Source organism: Ctenopharyngodon idella, chromosome 7 (assembly GCF_019924925.1).
Source record: "Ctenopharyngodon idella isolate HZGC_01 chromosome 7, HZGC01, whole genome shotgun sequence".
Taxonomy (NCBI): domain Eukaryota; kingdom Metazoa; phylum Chordata; class Actinopteri; order Cypriniformes; family Xenocyprididae; genus Ctenopharyngodon; species Ctenopharyngodon idella.
Genome location: NC_067226.1, coordinates 9,302,660 through 9,315,231, shown reverse-complemented (window position 1 = coordinate 9,315,231; position 12,572 = coordinate 9,302,660). Strand labels below are relative to the sequence as shown.

Sequence of the window (12,572 nt, the reverse complement as noted above, 5' to 3'; positions counted from 1 at the left end):
CCTAATTAAAACGTGAGGCACAGTTATTCATGCTTGTCAATTTACGGGAAGCATCCAAATGAATTTGGAATCTTTTTATTTAACATGTGAATTAAATTCCTTGAAGTAATAAATGGATTACAGTGTTTTTGTGTGTGTGTGTGTGTGTGTGTGTGTGTGTGTGTGTGTGTGTGTGTGTGTGTGTGTTACCTGTTAATAATGCGTCTGTGCACTACTTTCAGGATGATGATCCTTTCAGTACAGTCTTTCAGGAATTCTGTCATTTTATTCTTCAAGTTAGGTTTAGTTTCATGTTTGGCCATTACTTTAAGGTTGTCCCAAGAGGTTTTGCATTTTCTCTCCAACTGAATCAGGTTTTCAGACAACTGCTCAAACTCTACCTGTAGGAAAGGAAAGGAAGGAGTGATAAATAATGACAATGAATGCTAAAGGGTTCTCTGCATAGTCACTTTCAACAAGTGAAATGGAACAGAAAAGAAACTCATGTGCACAGCAGTTCATTCCTGAATTAAAATGCTAACCTTTACAAGATGTACTAAAGAAAAACGGCTACTGTAAAAGCTTAAAAGGGCGATAGCATTAAGAATCTCTGTACAAATGAATAAATAATGTAATGCAAGATGGAAAACAAATAGGACAACAAAAAAAAAAAAAATTCACAAAAAATGCATATAAAGAAGTGTCTAAGGACATACTTTAGCAGAGCGTGTAATAGCAGGGATCTCAGTGTAAAGGTCTGTCGTATCTGTGTAGTTTTCCACCACAAAATTGCAGGTATGATGAAGCAGAGACTGCCTGTGTACTGTATCCTTTACCTCAGTTACCTTCTCCAAATAACTGAGCTCAAAGCCCTTAGCCTGCGAGAGAGATGAGAAGTGCTAATTAAAGTCATTATGTGATGTTCAGTGAACTACTACATTGGCTTTGCTGGCAATTGGTGGGAAAAAAAGCATATTAAGGTGGTTACTCATTAAATAGAGTGGCACAAATGAAAGGACATCATGTTCTGAGCAGTTATTAAATGCTAACTGTCAAGTATGTTTTGAACATGGCACTGTAAAAGACATCAAGATATAGAAGTAGTAGTGCTGTAAAGACCTCATTAAAACTGATGACATATTTTATGAATGATTCATGAAAGAAAAGTTTTCCCACAAACTGAATTATGTGAAATGATCGGAAAGCTTTTTATTCTTAGTGTAGCTCAAAGTCGGCATTGAAATAGTCTTTTTTCCCCTATTGTGACGTATATCCAAGTGAAACGTCTTACTGAACAAGAAAAAAAAAAAAAAAAAAAAATGTAGGACTGGACCATCAAGAATTGATTGGATGGTTGTTGTTTACTATTGATGTGATCTCGTGTGAGTGACAGGTTTCCCGCCCTCGCAACCAGTGAACATCATCCGAGAAGTGATGTCGCTGCAAATGGGAGGGGATGTTTTTTTTATTAAAGATTATGAGGGCACAAGAATTAAAAAAAAAAAAAAAAAAAAAAAAAAAAAGGTAAAAATCAGATAAATCATTTAAAATAAATACTGCAATATTCCATAAAAATGTCCATTTTGATTTCATGGCGACTTTAAAGGAGTCTGAATTGATGACAGAAGTTTCAATTTTGTGGGTGAACTATTCCGTAAAATCAAAAATATATTTTGATCAGTCTGCCCTGATTCTACGCAGGGTAGTACAGCATAAATACTCTTCAGTACTTGTACACATATGTTTGTAGAGTTCAAGAGGTCATAACATACTACAGCACAGAAAACGTGCCATGCAGGGTCTTAATCATATCTTATCTTCCACAGGCAACAGCAAAGGATTAAGGCATCAGCACAGAGCTGCTCTGACTAATCACATGTGCCCATCAAGCTTCAGACCGGTGCACCTGCCCTTAATACAGGTGCTTTAAAGGTAACTCTGCTCCTAGGACTGGGAGGAGATGGAGCACTTACATTGGAGCTATTGAGGAAGTTTCCAATGGCCAGTAGTGTTGCTAGGATACGCTTGAAGGTTTTGTTCTTGGCAAGTTGTTCCATACCCAGTTTGAGGTCAAAAAGAGGCTCTGCAATCTCCTGCAACATTCATGTGTGAGGGATAGAAGGAGAAACGGATTGAGAAAGAATGTTTGGAAATGAACGCCTCATTGGTAACACACAAGTCAAGGTCAACAGAACCCAGTTTAAAAAGCCTAAATTACTCAATTCCATTAATGTTTCTTTCTTTCTTCTGCTACCAGAAAAAAAAAAGTCAAAACAATAAATAGAATCTCATCATGGTCATAGCAGCAATATTATAAAAGTGCAATATTATAAAAATGTATTACTATAAATGTATAGTATAGATTACATTTATTAATTGTAATAATACAGTTGCAATCAATATTCAACCCGCTTAACCTGCAAGACATTTTGCTGCTGAGAACAAAATTTTATGAAAACAATCAAAGGCCTCCGTAAACTATTACACAACATTTAATAATGCACATTTGAGTGATTCTGAGAATATAAAGTTCATTGGGAAAAAAAAAAAAAAAAAAAAAAAAATCAAACTGGCTCTAAACATTCATGTACAAAATTATTCAACCCCCAAAAGTCAAATTTTGTGCAGTATCTTTTATTCTTTATAACCTCCAATAAACTCTGCCTGTAAGTGCTTAGAAGCTTCTGTCACCTCTCTACTGCAATCTTGGCCCATTCCTCACTTGAAAAAGATTCCAAATCACTGAAAGTCTTTGGTTTTCATGTTACCACTGCTTTCTACAAATTCCACCAAATATTTTCAATGAGATTTCAATCTGAAGACTTAAGATGTTTTTTTTTTTTTTTTTTTTGGTGAGTATAAGAGATTTTTTCAATAAATAAATAAATAAAAACCTTAAAAAATATCTTACTGACTTAAAACTTAACACAATCACCTCTGCATGGTGTAATATAACCTAGATTAGTACTAGGACACCGTAGTAACTGTGTAACTAAATAATCATTTTATCATTTTATTATGACGATCATGCTATTGGAGCAAACAGGTTTTCATTCTTATTAAAACTGAGTATAAATATAGGATTTATTGCCATATGGTTCTGACCTTCTCCAGAGTCTCATAGTTCAGTTTAAAGGCCCAGAGCTGTAATCTGGCTGTAAGGCCACTGATGGAAGAGAGAGTAAGCAGGAACTGCTCTGCTGTACCCAGCGGTACGTCGGGGTTAGCCAGCTGGGCCTCCTGAATCTTCTGTTTCTCTTCATCTGTCGGAGTCATGGTCAGGATTTTCTACATGCAGAGGGAAGAAGAAAATTTACATCAGCTTTGTACTGTGGAAATTAATCACTTAAATCTTTATTAATTTTACAGAATTAGAGAATTTAGAGAATCACATAAAAAAAGAAAAAGAATAAAAAGATATATTACAGATATTTATTTTCAATACAGAAATGAATGAATGCTAAATGAGTGAGCTACTACTGCCCCCTGTTGGATGCTAGTGCTACATTACCTCAATGCCCTCTTTACTGATAGCAAACTCGTCAAAGGTGAGGATGGCACTCTTGATGACATGTACAGCAGGCAAAACAGTCATGCCGATGTTGATGGCATTGCTTCTCTTAGGATCAAGCACTAAAATTGCTGCTTTCTTGGCTTCGGCACATTTCTGTATTAAAAGGAGAAATAAATGCAATTTACATAAACCTAAATCTTTTATAGCATGCACTCACTGACTGAGAGAAGAAAAAAAAAAAAAAAAGAATAAAGCTGTAGCTTTAACATTTATTCATCTATACATTCAATAGCAAATGATCCAAAAGTGATCTTTGGGTGATCCAACAGCTTTAAATGTTTAATTTAAAAGAGTTTAAATGGCTTTAGTACACTGAAAAATTGTCTTTTTTGTGTAAACCCTAAATGGTTTATTCATAAACAGGATTGCCAGTTTCGGTTGTTTGGCATAATTTTTGTTTTTCACGTTACATATGCTCATTTTGCATTACTTGTACTGTATAAGATCCATAACATTGTATACAGTACCTTTGCTGTAATAAATTAATAAAATAAGTGAATAAAAACACTGATCACAAAAAAAATAAACAAGTTTGCCCATCGCACCTTTGCTACTGGAAGTTCCTTGCCCTTGGACTCAAACAGGTGCTCTAGCTTAGCTGTGTCGACTGCAACCTTATCAAGCGAAGCCCACACTGTGCCCCGCCCAAACTTGCACTTCCTGGGGCTGTCGGGCTGCTTAAGCTCCTTCCAGAACAGCTTGACTGTTTTCCGTTTCTTTAGAAAAGCCGGATCAATCCCCTGAGACGGAGACAGAGGAAGGAGTCCCGGAGGAGGAGGGGGCACACTCGAACCTCCAGGAGGTGGAGGAGGAGGAGGGGGTGGAGCCAAAGAAGGAGATCCAGGAGGAGGAGGCGGCGGCGGGGGTGGAGCCAGAGTAGCAGATCCAGGAGGAAGAGGGGGAGGAGGTGGCGGTGGGGGGGTAGAACCCAGTCCTGGCACTGAAGGAGGGGGTGGCAGTACTCCATTAGGCAAAGAGGTGTCAAAAGTGTCTATATCCAGCACGTCGATATCCTCCTCCTCCATCAGATCAGAGAAGTCAAGATCTTTAATCCGCAGAGGTCTGGAACTGGGCTGCAGCTTCTCCCAGGCATCCCGACTACCCCTGGACAATGGTGTCATCATTGTCTTCTCCAAACTCTGTGAATGCGTCTCAGCTTCAATACTGTACTGTGGACGCAGCTTCTTGAGCATTTGTTCCTCTGCCAGCCTGGCGCGAGCGGCCTGAGCAGTACCTCCGAGGCTCTCCAGCTCTGTCCGCCTGGACGTGTCCTCTGTTGGCTGAGAAGAGCAAGACTGCAGTCTGGAGAGTCGTCCGGCCATACTTGTGATCCCATGCTCCCCAAGTGCACTTTCCAGACTTGGACTTTTTAGACCTCCAGAGGAGCTGTTGTTGTAAAGCATGTCCAACATGAACTTCCTGTCATTAGAGAGGGTGCTGTGCTGTTCTGCTGTACTGCCCTGACGCTGCAAACCACCCTCTAGAGAAACAAGAACAAATCATTCAGTGCTGAAGGGAAAATATCAGACCATATAGCTAACTGGCCATTACCTTTTTTTTTAATAAATATTATTTAGCAGTATCTGTCAAGATGCTTTAATAACAATGTTTAATGTAATCTTTAGCAAATCTTATCTTGAAAAAAATCATTTTATCCATTTTTCATACTGTACATTGTTATGATGCCTAAATTAGTTTGTAGCATTTACGACTGATTTAACTTTTTAGTGTTGTATATTTCATTTATTTAGACACAACAGTATAGAATTTTAATATTGTCCATGTATCAGTTATTAGCCATAACATCGTATCAATTTTTATATCAGCGCATCCCTAGATAGTACGCAACATTGTTGGCATCTGCATTGTGTTCAAGCAGTAATCTTCATTTTAGACATCCTACCTTCAAAATGCCCAGCGCAAGCACAGATCATGTTGTTCCCACACGCTACCATCCTCTGCATCAGTAACCCAGTGCAAACTAACAGCAGTTACTCTTCTCAGCTCTAACAGCACATTAACCACCAGTCCTAACTGCCTAAATCCTCAATAAGCAAAAACGGAAACTGGAAAGGGGAGATCCCCAGCTCGAAATCTAAATAGTTTATATCTGCCCACTGCTTCAGCTAATTTACACTCCCTGGACGAAAGGCCCGTTAGTGGTTGTGTCATTTGGATCACGGCCACTAGAGGAAGAGATGGAATCGCTCTCAAATATTTCCACTTTGAAGATTTCTGTTTGAAATAAAGCTCTTGACTTCCAAAGAAGCCCTCACACAGAAGTGCCTGACTATTGCTCAGAGTGTGAGATTTTCATTGAGCAGAAAGCTAGTTAAAGAAATCTACGGGTCGATAAATGCCAAGTGGAGGAAACAAGTCAAACTGATTTTACACAACGTGTCTTAAAAAGCTATATCTGCTCTAATTAGTTGCTTAAAAATACCACTGAACTCATATTTAAGAGTGACTGCTGGGTGAGCATTAAATTAGATATGTTGATGATTAACTGCATGTTCATGTCTTAGGCCGACAGAGATGGAGGGTGGTGGTGGGATGAAATCTCTTGCCTGCTTCATTGTGGGCTGTGGTTGTGTCCTCTGGCTGCTCCAGGGTGTGCCTGGTCAAGTTTACCCCCTGAGATTCCTGACCACTAATAGATCCTGCAAGACACACGCACGCACACACACACACACACACACACACACACACACACAGAAAAAAAATGTCACAAAGAAACAAAACCTGTATGACTTACTTTCTTCTGTGGAACACAAAAGAAGATATTTTGAGAAATGTGTCAGTGTTTTTGTCTATATAATGAAAGCCAATGACCACCAAAACATTCTTCAGAATAACTTTTGTGCTGCACAGAAGAAAGTAAGTCATACATGTTTGAAACAACATAACGACAATTTTTGGGTGAACAATCTCTTTAAATCTCCCAAGATGTTCCCCTTTTTTTTTACCAGTGATGAAAGACAGATGCAACAGTGATGTGGACCAGTGGTTGCATACGTGCTGTCCAACTATCATTTCTGCTTCCATAACAAAAAACATCTCACACTAAATTAGCAACTTTCAACCCTATGATTCTAGAGGAAGAACACACACACGCACACACACAAAATCATCTCAACCTTACAGCAATCAATCAAGTTGAGCAACTTCCTATCCATGCTTGACATAAACCAGATGACACAAGCAGTAGTGTGCTGTTTCAATAAGCAGTCAAACCATCACAGTTGAAACGCTGCTAAATGTTATGCATCTCAGCAGGACACATTACATAATCATGGCAAACTTGCTCTAGACCAATCAGAGCACATTCCAGACTTGGCATGACTTGGCAATTAACAGTATGTGCAATAACCTCAAGGAGTTGACATACAGAGTGTAGACAAGCTCGTTATTCACGACAGTTCACACACACACAAACAGTAGAATAAATGACCACAAATACTCTCATCACACACTCATATGCATTCGGGTTTAGTAAAGCTTCACTGATCAGGGGAAAGAGATTAAGACGTTGAATAATGACTGGAACCTTGACCATAGAAAGAAAGACAAGCAGAGGAAAAGAAAGAGCGTAACAACAGGACATTACTGTATGACATCGTAAGGAACATAAGGTCAGGGAATCAGCACCTGTGGTGTCTGAGCTGGAGACCGGCTGCTCGGCTTCAGTAGACGTCTCTGCTTCTGTAGACGCCACACTCTCGCTTAAAGAAGGTCTCTCAAGTAAGCCAAATGACTTCCTTTTCTTCTCCCACTGGGACGCAGCCAGAGAACGCAAGAACGTGTCTCTATAAAGCCATTGGAGAAGAAGCACTCATTTACGGAGCTGTAAATGGAGGGTTGGGTGACATAAATGCTCTGATTCTGAGGATAAGTTATATATAGTAGACCTGCTCTGAAATGAGTGGTTGCAGAATACAGTACAGTGAAACAGTAAAATAGTATTATATACTAAATGTAAGTTTTATGGACTGTACCCTTTTAGTTTGTCCACAGTTTTCTTTAGTACAATAACAAAAAAGAGGATTATTTCAAAGGTTAACACACACTTTCCTGATACCGTGCAGTTATATTGCAGAGAGACAATATATCAGACATTTTCATTTACACAAAAACAAAAGACACATGAAGGAAAATGTTGCATAATAAATAAATACATTTTAAAAATCCCTTGCATCCCACCACAGAAATACTGCCCAGTGTCTGACAAAAACCACCACCACTTAAGCCACTTGCCCTTTACAACCCCAAAACCATAAGCCACCACTATATTTTCCTGTAGATAATGTAAGAAAACACTGCAGAAAACACTATGCATGATTAGTTCATGTTTCAATAACCACAAAGCTGATCAGGTTTGATTAACTCTCCCCACAGTGATCCATCAGAAGAATTGTGCTAAGAGCTCAGTTACACTGAGGCATGTGTAAAAGAATGAAACGCTTCACATGAATGACATATTCATTATGAAATTTTTAAATATTTTTGTTTGTCTTGCTGACAAAGGCAGCAAATTAAAAAAGAATATAATTGTTAAACCCAATGCCACTGCATTGAAACTTGCTCAAGTTTGTCATCTATGTAATTACACTACATGAAATTAAAAATAAATTTAAAAAGACAAATTAAAGGTTAACATTCACATACAGCACACAAACCCACACAGCCTCAGTTTCTGAGCATAGCAGCTGAATTAGACCCCAAACACCTGGCCGCATGCTGATCTATGCAGAAAAAGAGCCCGTAAACGTAGAGCTGCAGTATACTTACTCTAAATTCCTCAGAACCGGCAAGTCTCTATTCACAGTCTCTGGACTGAAGAAAAACACTTCAATTTACACACACTGTCCATATCAATTCCACTTAGCTACACTGCACAAGTCTCATTCAATATATAGAAAATGCCTTAAGAAGAAACTGTGCACATTCCTCCACATCTGGTTTAGAAATGTGTTTTTCCTTTAAGAATTTAAAAGATTTTTTTCACCATTTACAAACTTTTAACTACTTTAATCATTTAAGCTTTTAAAGCTTTGAAAAAAAAAAAAAAAAACAATTTTGGCAATTTCAACAATAAAGAATGACAAAGAGGGAGGGAAAAGTCAGAAAGTCAGATAGGAAAGAATTATTGTCCATTCACAACAATAAAAAAAAAAAAAAAAAATTTCCCCACTTCTAAACTTTGCTAAACATTCTGCACCAATGTTATGTCTGAAATATCAAAAATCATCATCATCTAAGTAGAATAACAAACTTAAAACCTTGATTTAAAATCTTAATTTTATTAGAATATTTTTTGAGGGTTAGTCTCATCACATTAGAAGTTTTAACTGATTGGTCCAATTTATTCTAAAATTTCCAGCCAGCTGTAGTTCCTTCTTATGACTTTGTCTCCCCAAAATGACTAAGAATCACAATGATTTAAAGTGCTAGCACCTCCAAAAGACACATTCTTTGGCCACACTGCAGCTACTCACCAAACACTGTCTGCCTGGTGCTGTCTGTAAAAGGAGAGAGAAGCAAAGCGCAGGAATGTTGAGCGCCACAGAAGTAGAGAATGAGATTAGGAGATGTGCCAAATGTTATGAGGGAAAAGAGGAGAAGAGTGAGAGATACAGGAGGACAGACAGAATACACACAAAGAGAAAGAAAGAAAATAAGATAGGTAGTCAGGAAAATGGCAAAAACAGAAGGAAAAGCAGAACAAAAAAGGCAAAGAATATACTGAAGAAAGCAAATCTGTTCTGATACAAGTAAAAAAAGGAAGATAAAAGCAAGAAACACACCTGATCTTATTCACTAGAGTGAAAACAAGAGGACTAATTCTCAGTGTAGACATTTTTATAAGTTTACAGCACAATTAACTAAAAGGCTAAAGAGCCAATTTAGATTTTTTTTGAGACATTAAAAAGTAAAAACTTACCTATTTTCCTATAATTGCACAGTTAGTGCAGCAGGTTCCCCATATGAAATGTTTTATCACAGCTCACACTGTTCACTCACCCCATTCAATCCTAGTTTGGCTCATTTAAGACCTTCAAGTTGTTCGCAAAATATTCCCATGCCCTCCCTTCTCTAATACCTAGAGCTCCTTTCACATCTCTTTCCTCTGCCTTTCCCCTCATTCCACTTATAAGAGCATCAGTTGTTTCCTTACTTGAAGACTCGCTTTCCCTCTGTCCGGCTGGGTTGCTCTGCAGCTGACTGGGCAGGGATCTCCTGAGGAGAGTCCGTTTCTGTGAAAGACGCTCTGCGGAGAGACAGTTAGTTAGTGCAAGCTCAAGGCTATAGCACCGTATGAGCAGTTTCATGTGAATCAGGTCAACACATATACAAACACAAAAAGAATGAGCATGCCAGTAAACACATCTCTCTCCATTCACTCCAAAATACACACTATTTGAAGGCACATTGTTTTATTTTATAAATCAACAGATAACATTCATATTCTGCTTTTCGTAGGGGTACAATGCTTATAAAGCTCCTTAGAGAAAAAAATGTAACACTTTACAATAAGTTTAATGCTTTCAGTACCATGAAGAACACCTTCACAGCATTCATTAATCTTGGTAAATGTTAATTTATATATACACCAAGTTTGAGGGCAGAAAGAATTTTTATTTATTTCTCACCAAGGCTGCATTTATCTGATCAAAAATATAGTAAAAACAGTAACATTGTGAAATATTATTATAATTTCAGATAACTTCTATTTTAATATATTTTAAATGTCATTTATTCCTGTGATGGCAAAGCTGATTAGAAGACTCCAGTCTTCAATGTCATAAGATCCTTCAGAAATCATTCTAATGTGCTGATTTGATGCTCCAAAACATTTCTTAATATTATCAGCACTGAAAACAGCATTGAAAAAAGTCTTTACAGACAAGTATTAAAGGGTTAGTTCACCCAAAAATGAAATTTGTCATTAATTACTCACCCTCATGTTGTTCCAAACCCGAAAGACCTTCATTCATCTTCAGAACACAAATTAAGATATTTTTGATGAAATCCGAGAGGTTTTTTTTATCCTCAATAGAAAGCAATGACATTACCACATTCAAGGTCCAGAAAAACATTGTAAAAATAGTCAACGTGACTACAGTGGTTCAACCTTAATGTTATGAAGTGACGAGAATACTTTGTGCGCAAAAACAAAATAAAAATAAGGACTTTATTCAACAAATTCGTCTCTCCTGTCATTCTCCTATGCTATTTACACTGCAGCGCTTCCAGGTTCTACGTCAGAATGCCGGCTCAGTATTGGCCGATGCTGTTCACGTGAGCAGCACAACGCATGCATGTGATGCAGACGCAGGAGCCGGCCAATACTGAGCTGCCGTTCGGATGTAAACACAGAAGCACTGAACTGCGTTCACTGCGTCAACTGCATACAAGACTGACAGGGGAGAGACGAATTTGTTGAATAAAGTCCTTATTTTTGTTTTTGTATTCTCGTCACTTCATAACATTAAGGTTGAACCACTGTAGTCACGTTGACTATTTTTACAATGTTTTTACTCCTTTTCTGGACCTTGAATGTGATAATTTAATTGCTTTCTATTGAGGATAAAAAAATAAAATAAAATAAAAAAAACCTCTCGGACTTCATCTAAAAGATCTTAATTTGTGTTCCAAAGATGAACGAAGGTCTTATGGGTTTGGAACGGCATGAGGGTGAGTAATTAATGACAGAAATTTCATTTTTAGGTGAACTAACCCTTTAATTTTCTTCTCATTCTCTAATTCTTCCATCTGTAATTATTATTATTATTATTATTATTATTATTATTATTATTATTATTATTATTATTATAGTTGACGAATGCTTTCAATTTGTATAATTATTAATTTTATCAGAATCACTTCATAAACGAATAAATGACTATCAGCACTGGGCAGTTATAACACAAGTATGCTAATCTAATATGCAAAGTTTCTTCAGATGGATCACGCTTCATTAGATTCAGTAATTTTATTTATCATTTCACAGACAGCTGACAACATTGCTGCACTGAGCAGAAACTGTGAAAGGCGTCTTCTGTGGTTCTGCTCAGGAGAGCAGCTTTCAGGGCTTCTTTAGTGTCCTACAATAATCCTCTCCTGCCACTGCCAAAAACCTCCCCGTCTCCATTTGTTCAGAGTACTATTATGTAATATTTATACCGTTTCTGTATTCTTGTTATATGTGTCTACTTGATCACCTTTTGTCTATGATGTACCTTGTCAAATGTCAGATATTAATACTAGTGAGACAAAAACTGTCAAAAAAATTAAAAAACTATTACATGTGCATGAGTGTAATATGCAATTGTTAGTTAAGAAAAGTTTGAAATGAGATGAATTGGTTGAAGTTAACCTGGCTCGCTGACTTACCTGGATCTATAATCAAAAATCCAGATTATTTCATGTATAACATGGACTCTAAACATCAGCATCACATCAGTAGCCAGGACAAGTTCAACAAACACCAAATAATTAGTCAAAGCCTCAAAAGCAGAAGGTGATGTAAAATGTTATACAGACCTGTTAGAGATGCTTGAGGTTGCCTCTGTTATTGACCTCTCCTTTTTTAACCTCCGTCTAGAAATCCCCATGTGAGCTATGTACTGACTCATAAAAGAGCGCCCCCTAGTGAATGACCAAGGATTTGTGGGAGGGAAGAAAAAGAAATAGAGAGAAAGAGGTGGAACAGTGATGGGGATTACATGGACAAACAGAGGGTTAATATGTTGACAGGACCAAAACAATAGCAAGAATCAGAGAAAAACAGTCCCAACCACCACCCAGTGTCATAAAGAAAATACGCAGCACTGAATTAGTAGAGGAGGAAAACGGCATATGAATGGTTATAATTAAGTATACCAAAAGTGACCGGCCACCAGTGTTAAACAAATATTACATACACTTACTCTAAAGGATTATTTATGACACATGGATTTTGAAATAAGGCAAACTTTATGTATTGTATATAATTATTTATATATTATGCAATTTAGTT

General features: G+C 37.4%; 1 protein-coding gene across 6 annotated transcripts in view; it reads right to left on the bottom strand.

The window, feature by feature from the left end:
• The window catches only part of fhod1 (formin homology 2 domain containing 1), a 54,478-nt gene that overhangs the window by 6,128 nt on the left and 35,778 nt on the right, over positions 1-12,572 (bottom strand). Inside the window, exons 12-23 of one of the 6 annotated variants that reach the window (XM_051900221.1) lie at positions 12,098-12,202; positions 9,729-9,821; positions 9,049-9,072; positions 8,342-8,386; positions 7,202-7,359; positions 6,121-6,213; positions 4,099-5,033; positions 3,491-3,646; positions 3,085-3,267; positions 1,953-2,072; positions 696-857; positions 190-380 (exon numbers count right to left, since the gene is read on the bottom strand). In XM_051900221.1, coding sequence (XP_051756181.1) covers positions 190-380; positions 696-857; positions 1,953-2,072; positions 3,085-3,267; positions 3,491-3,646; positions 4,099-5,033; positions 6,121-6,213; positions 7,202-7,359; positions 8,342-8,386; positions 9,049-9,072; positions 9,729-9,821; positions 12,098-12,202 — 2,265 coding nt within the window. The remainder of the gene's footprint in view (positions 1-189; positions 381-695; positions 858-1,952; positions 2,073-3,084; positions 3,268-3,490; positions 3,647-4,098; positions 5,034-6,120; positions 6,214-7,201; positions 7,360-8,341; positions 8,387-9,048; positions 9,073-9,728; positions 9,822-12,097; positions 12,203-12,572) is intronic. The other 5 variants (XM_051900222.1, XM_051900224.1, XM_051900223.1 and 2 more) reach the window with 5 other exon arrangements.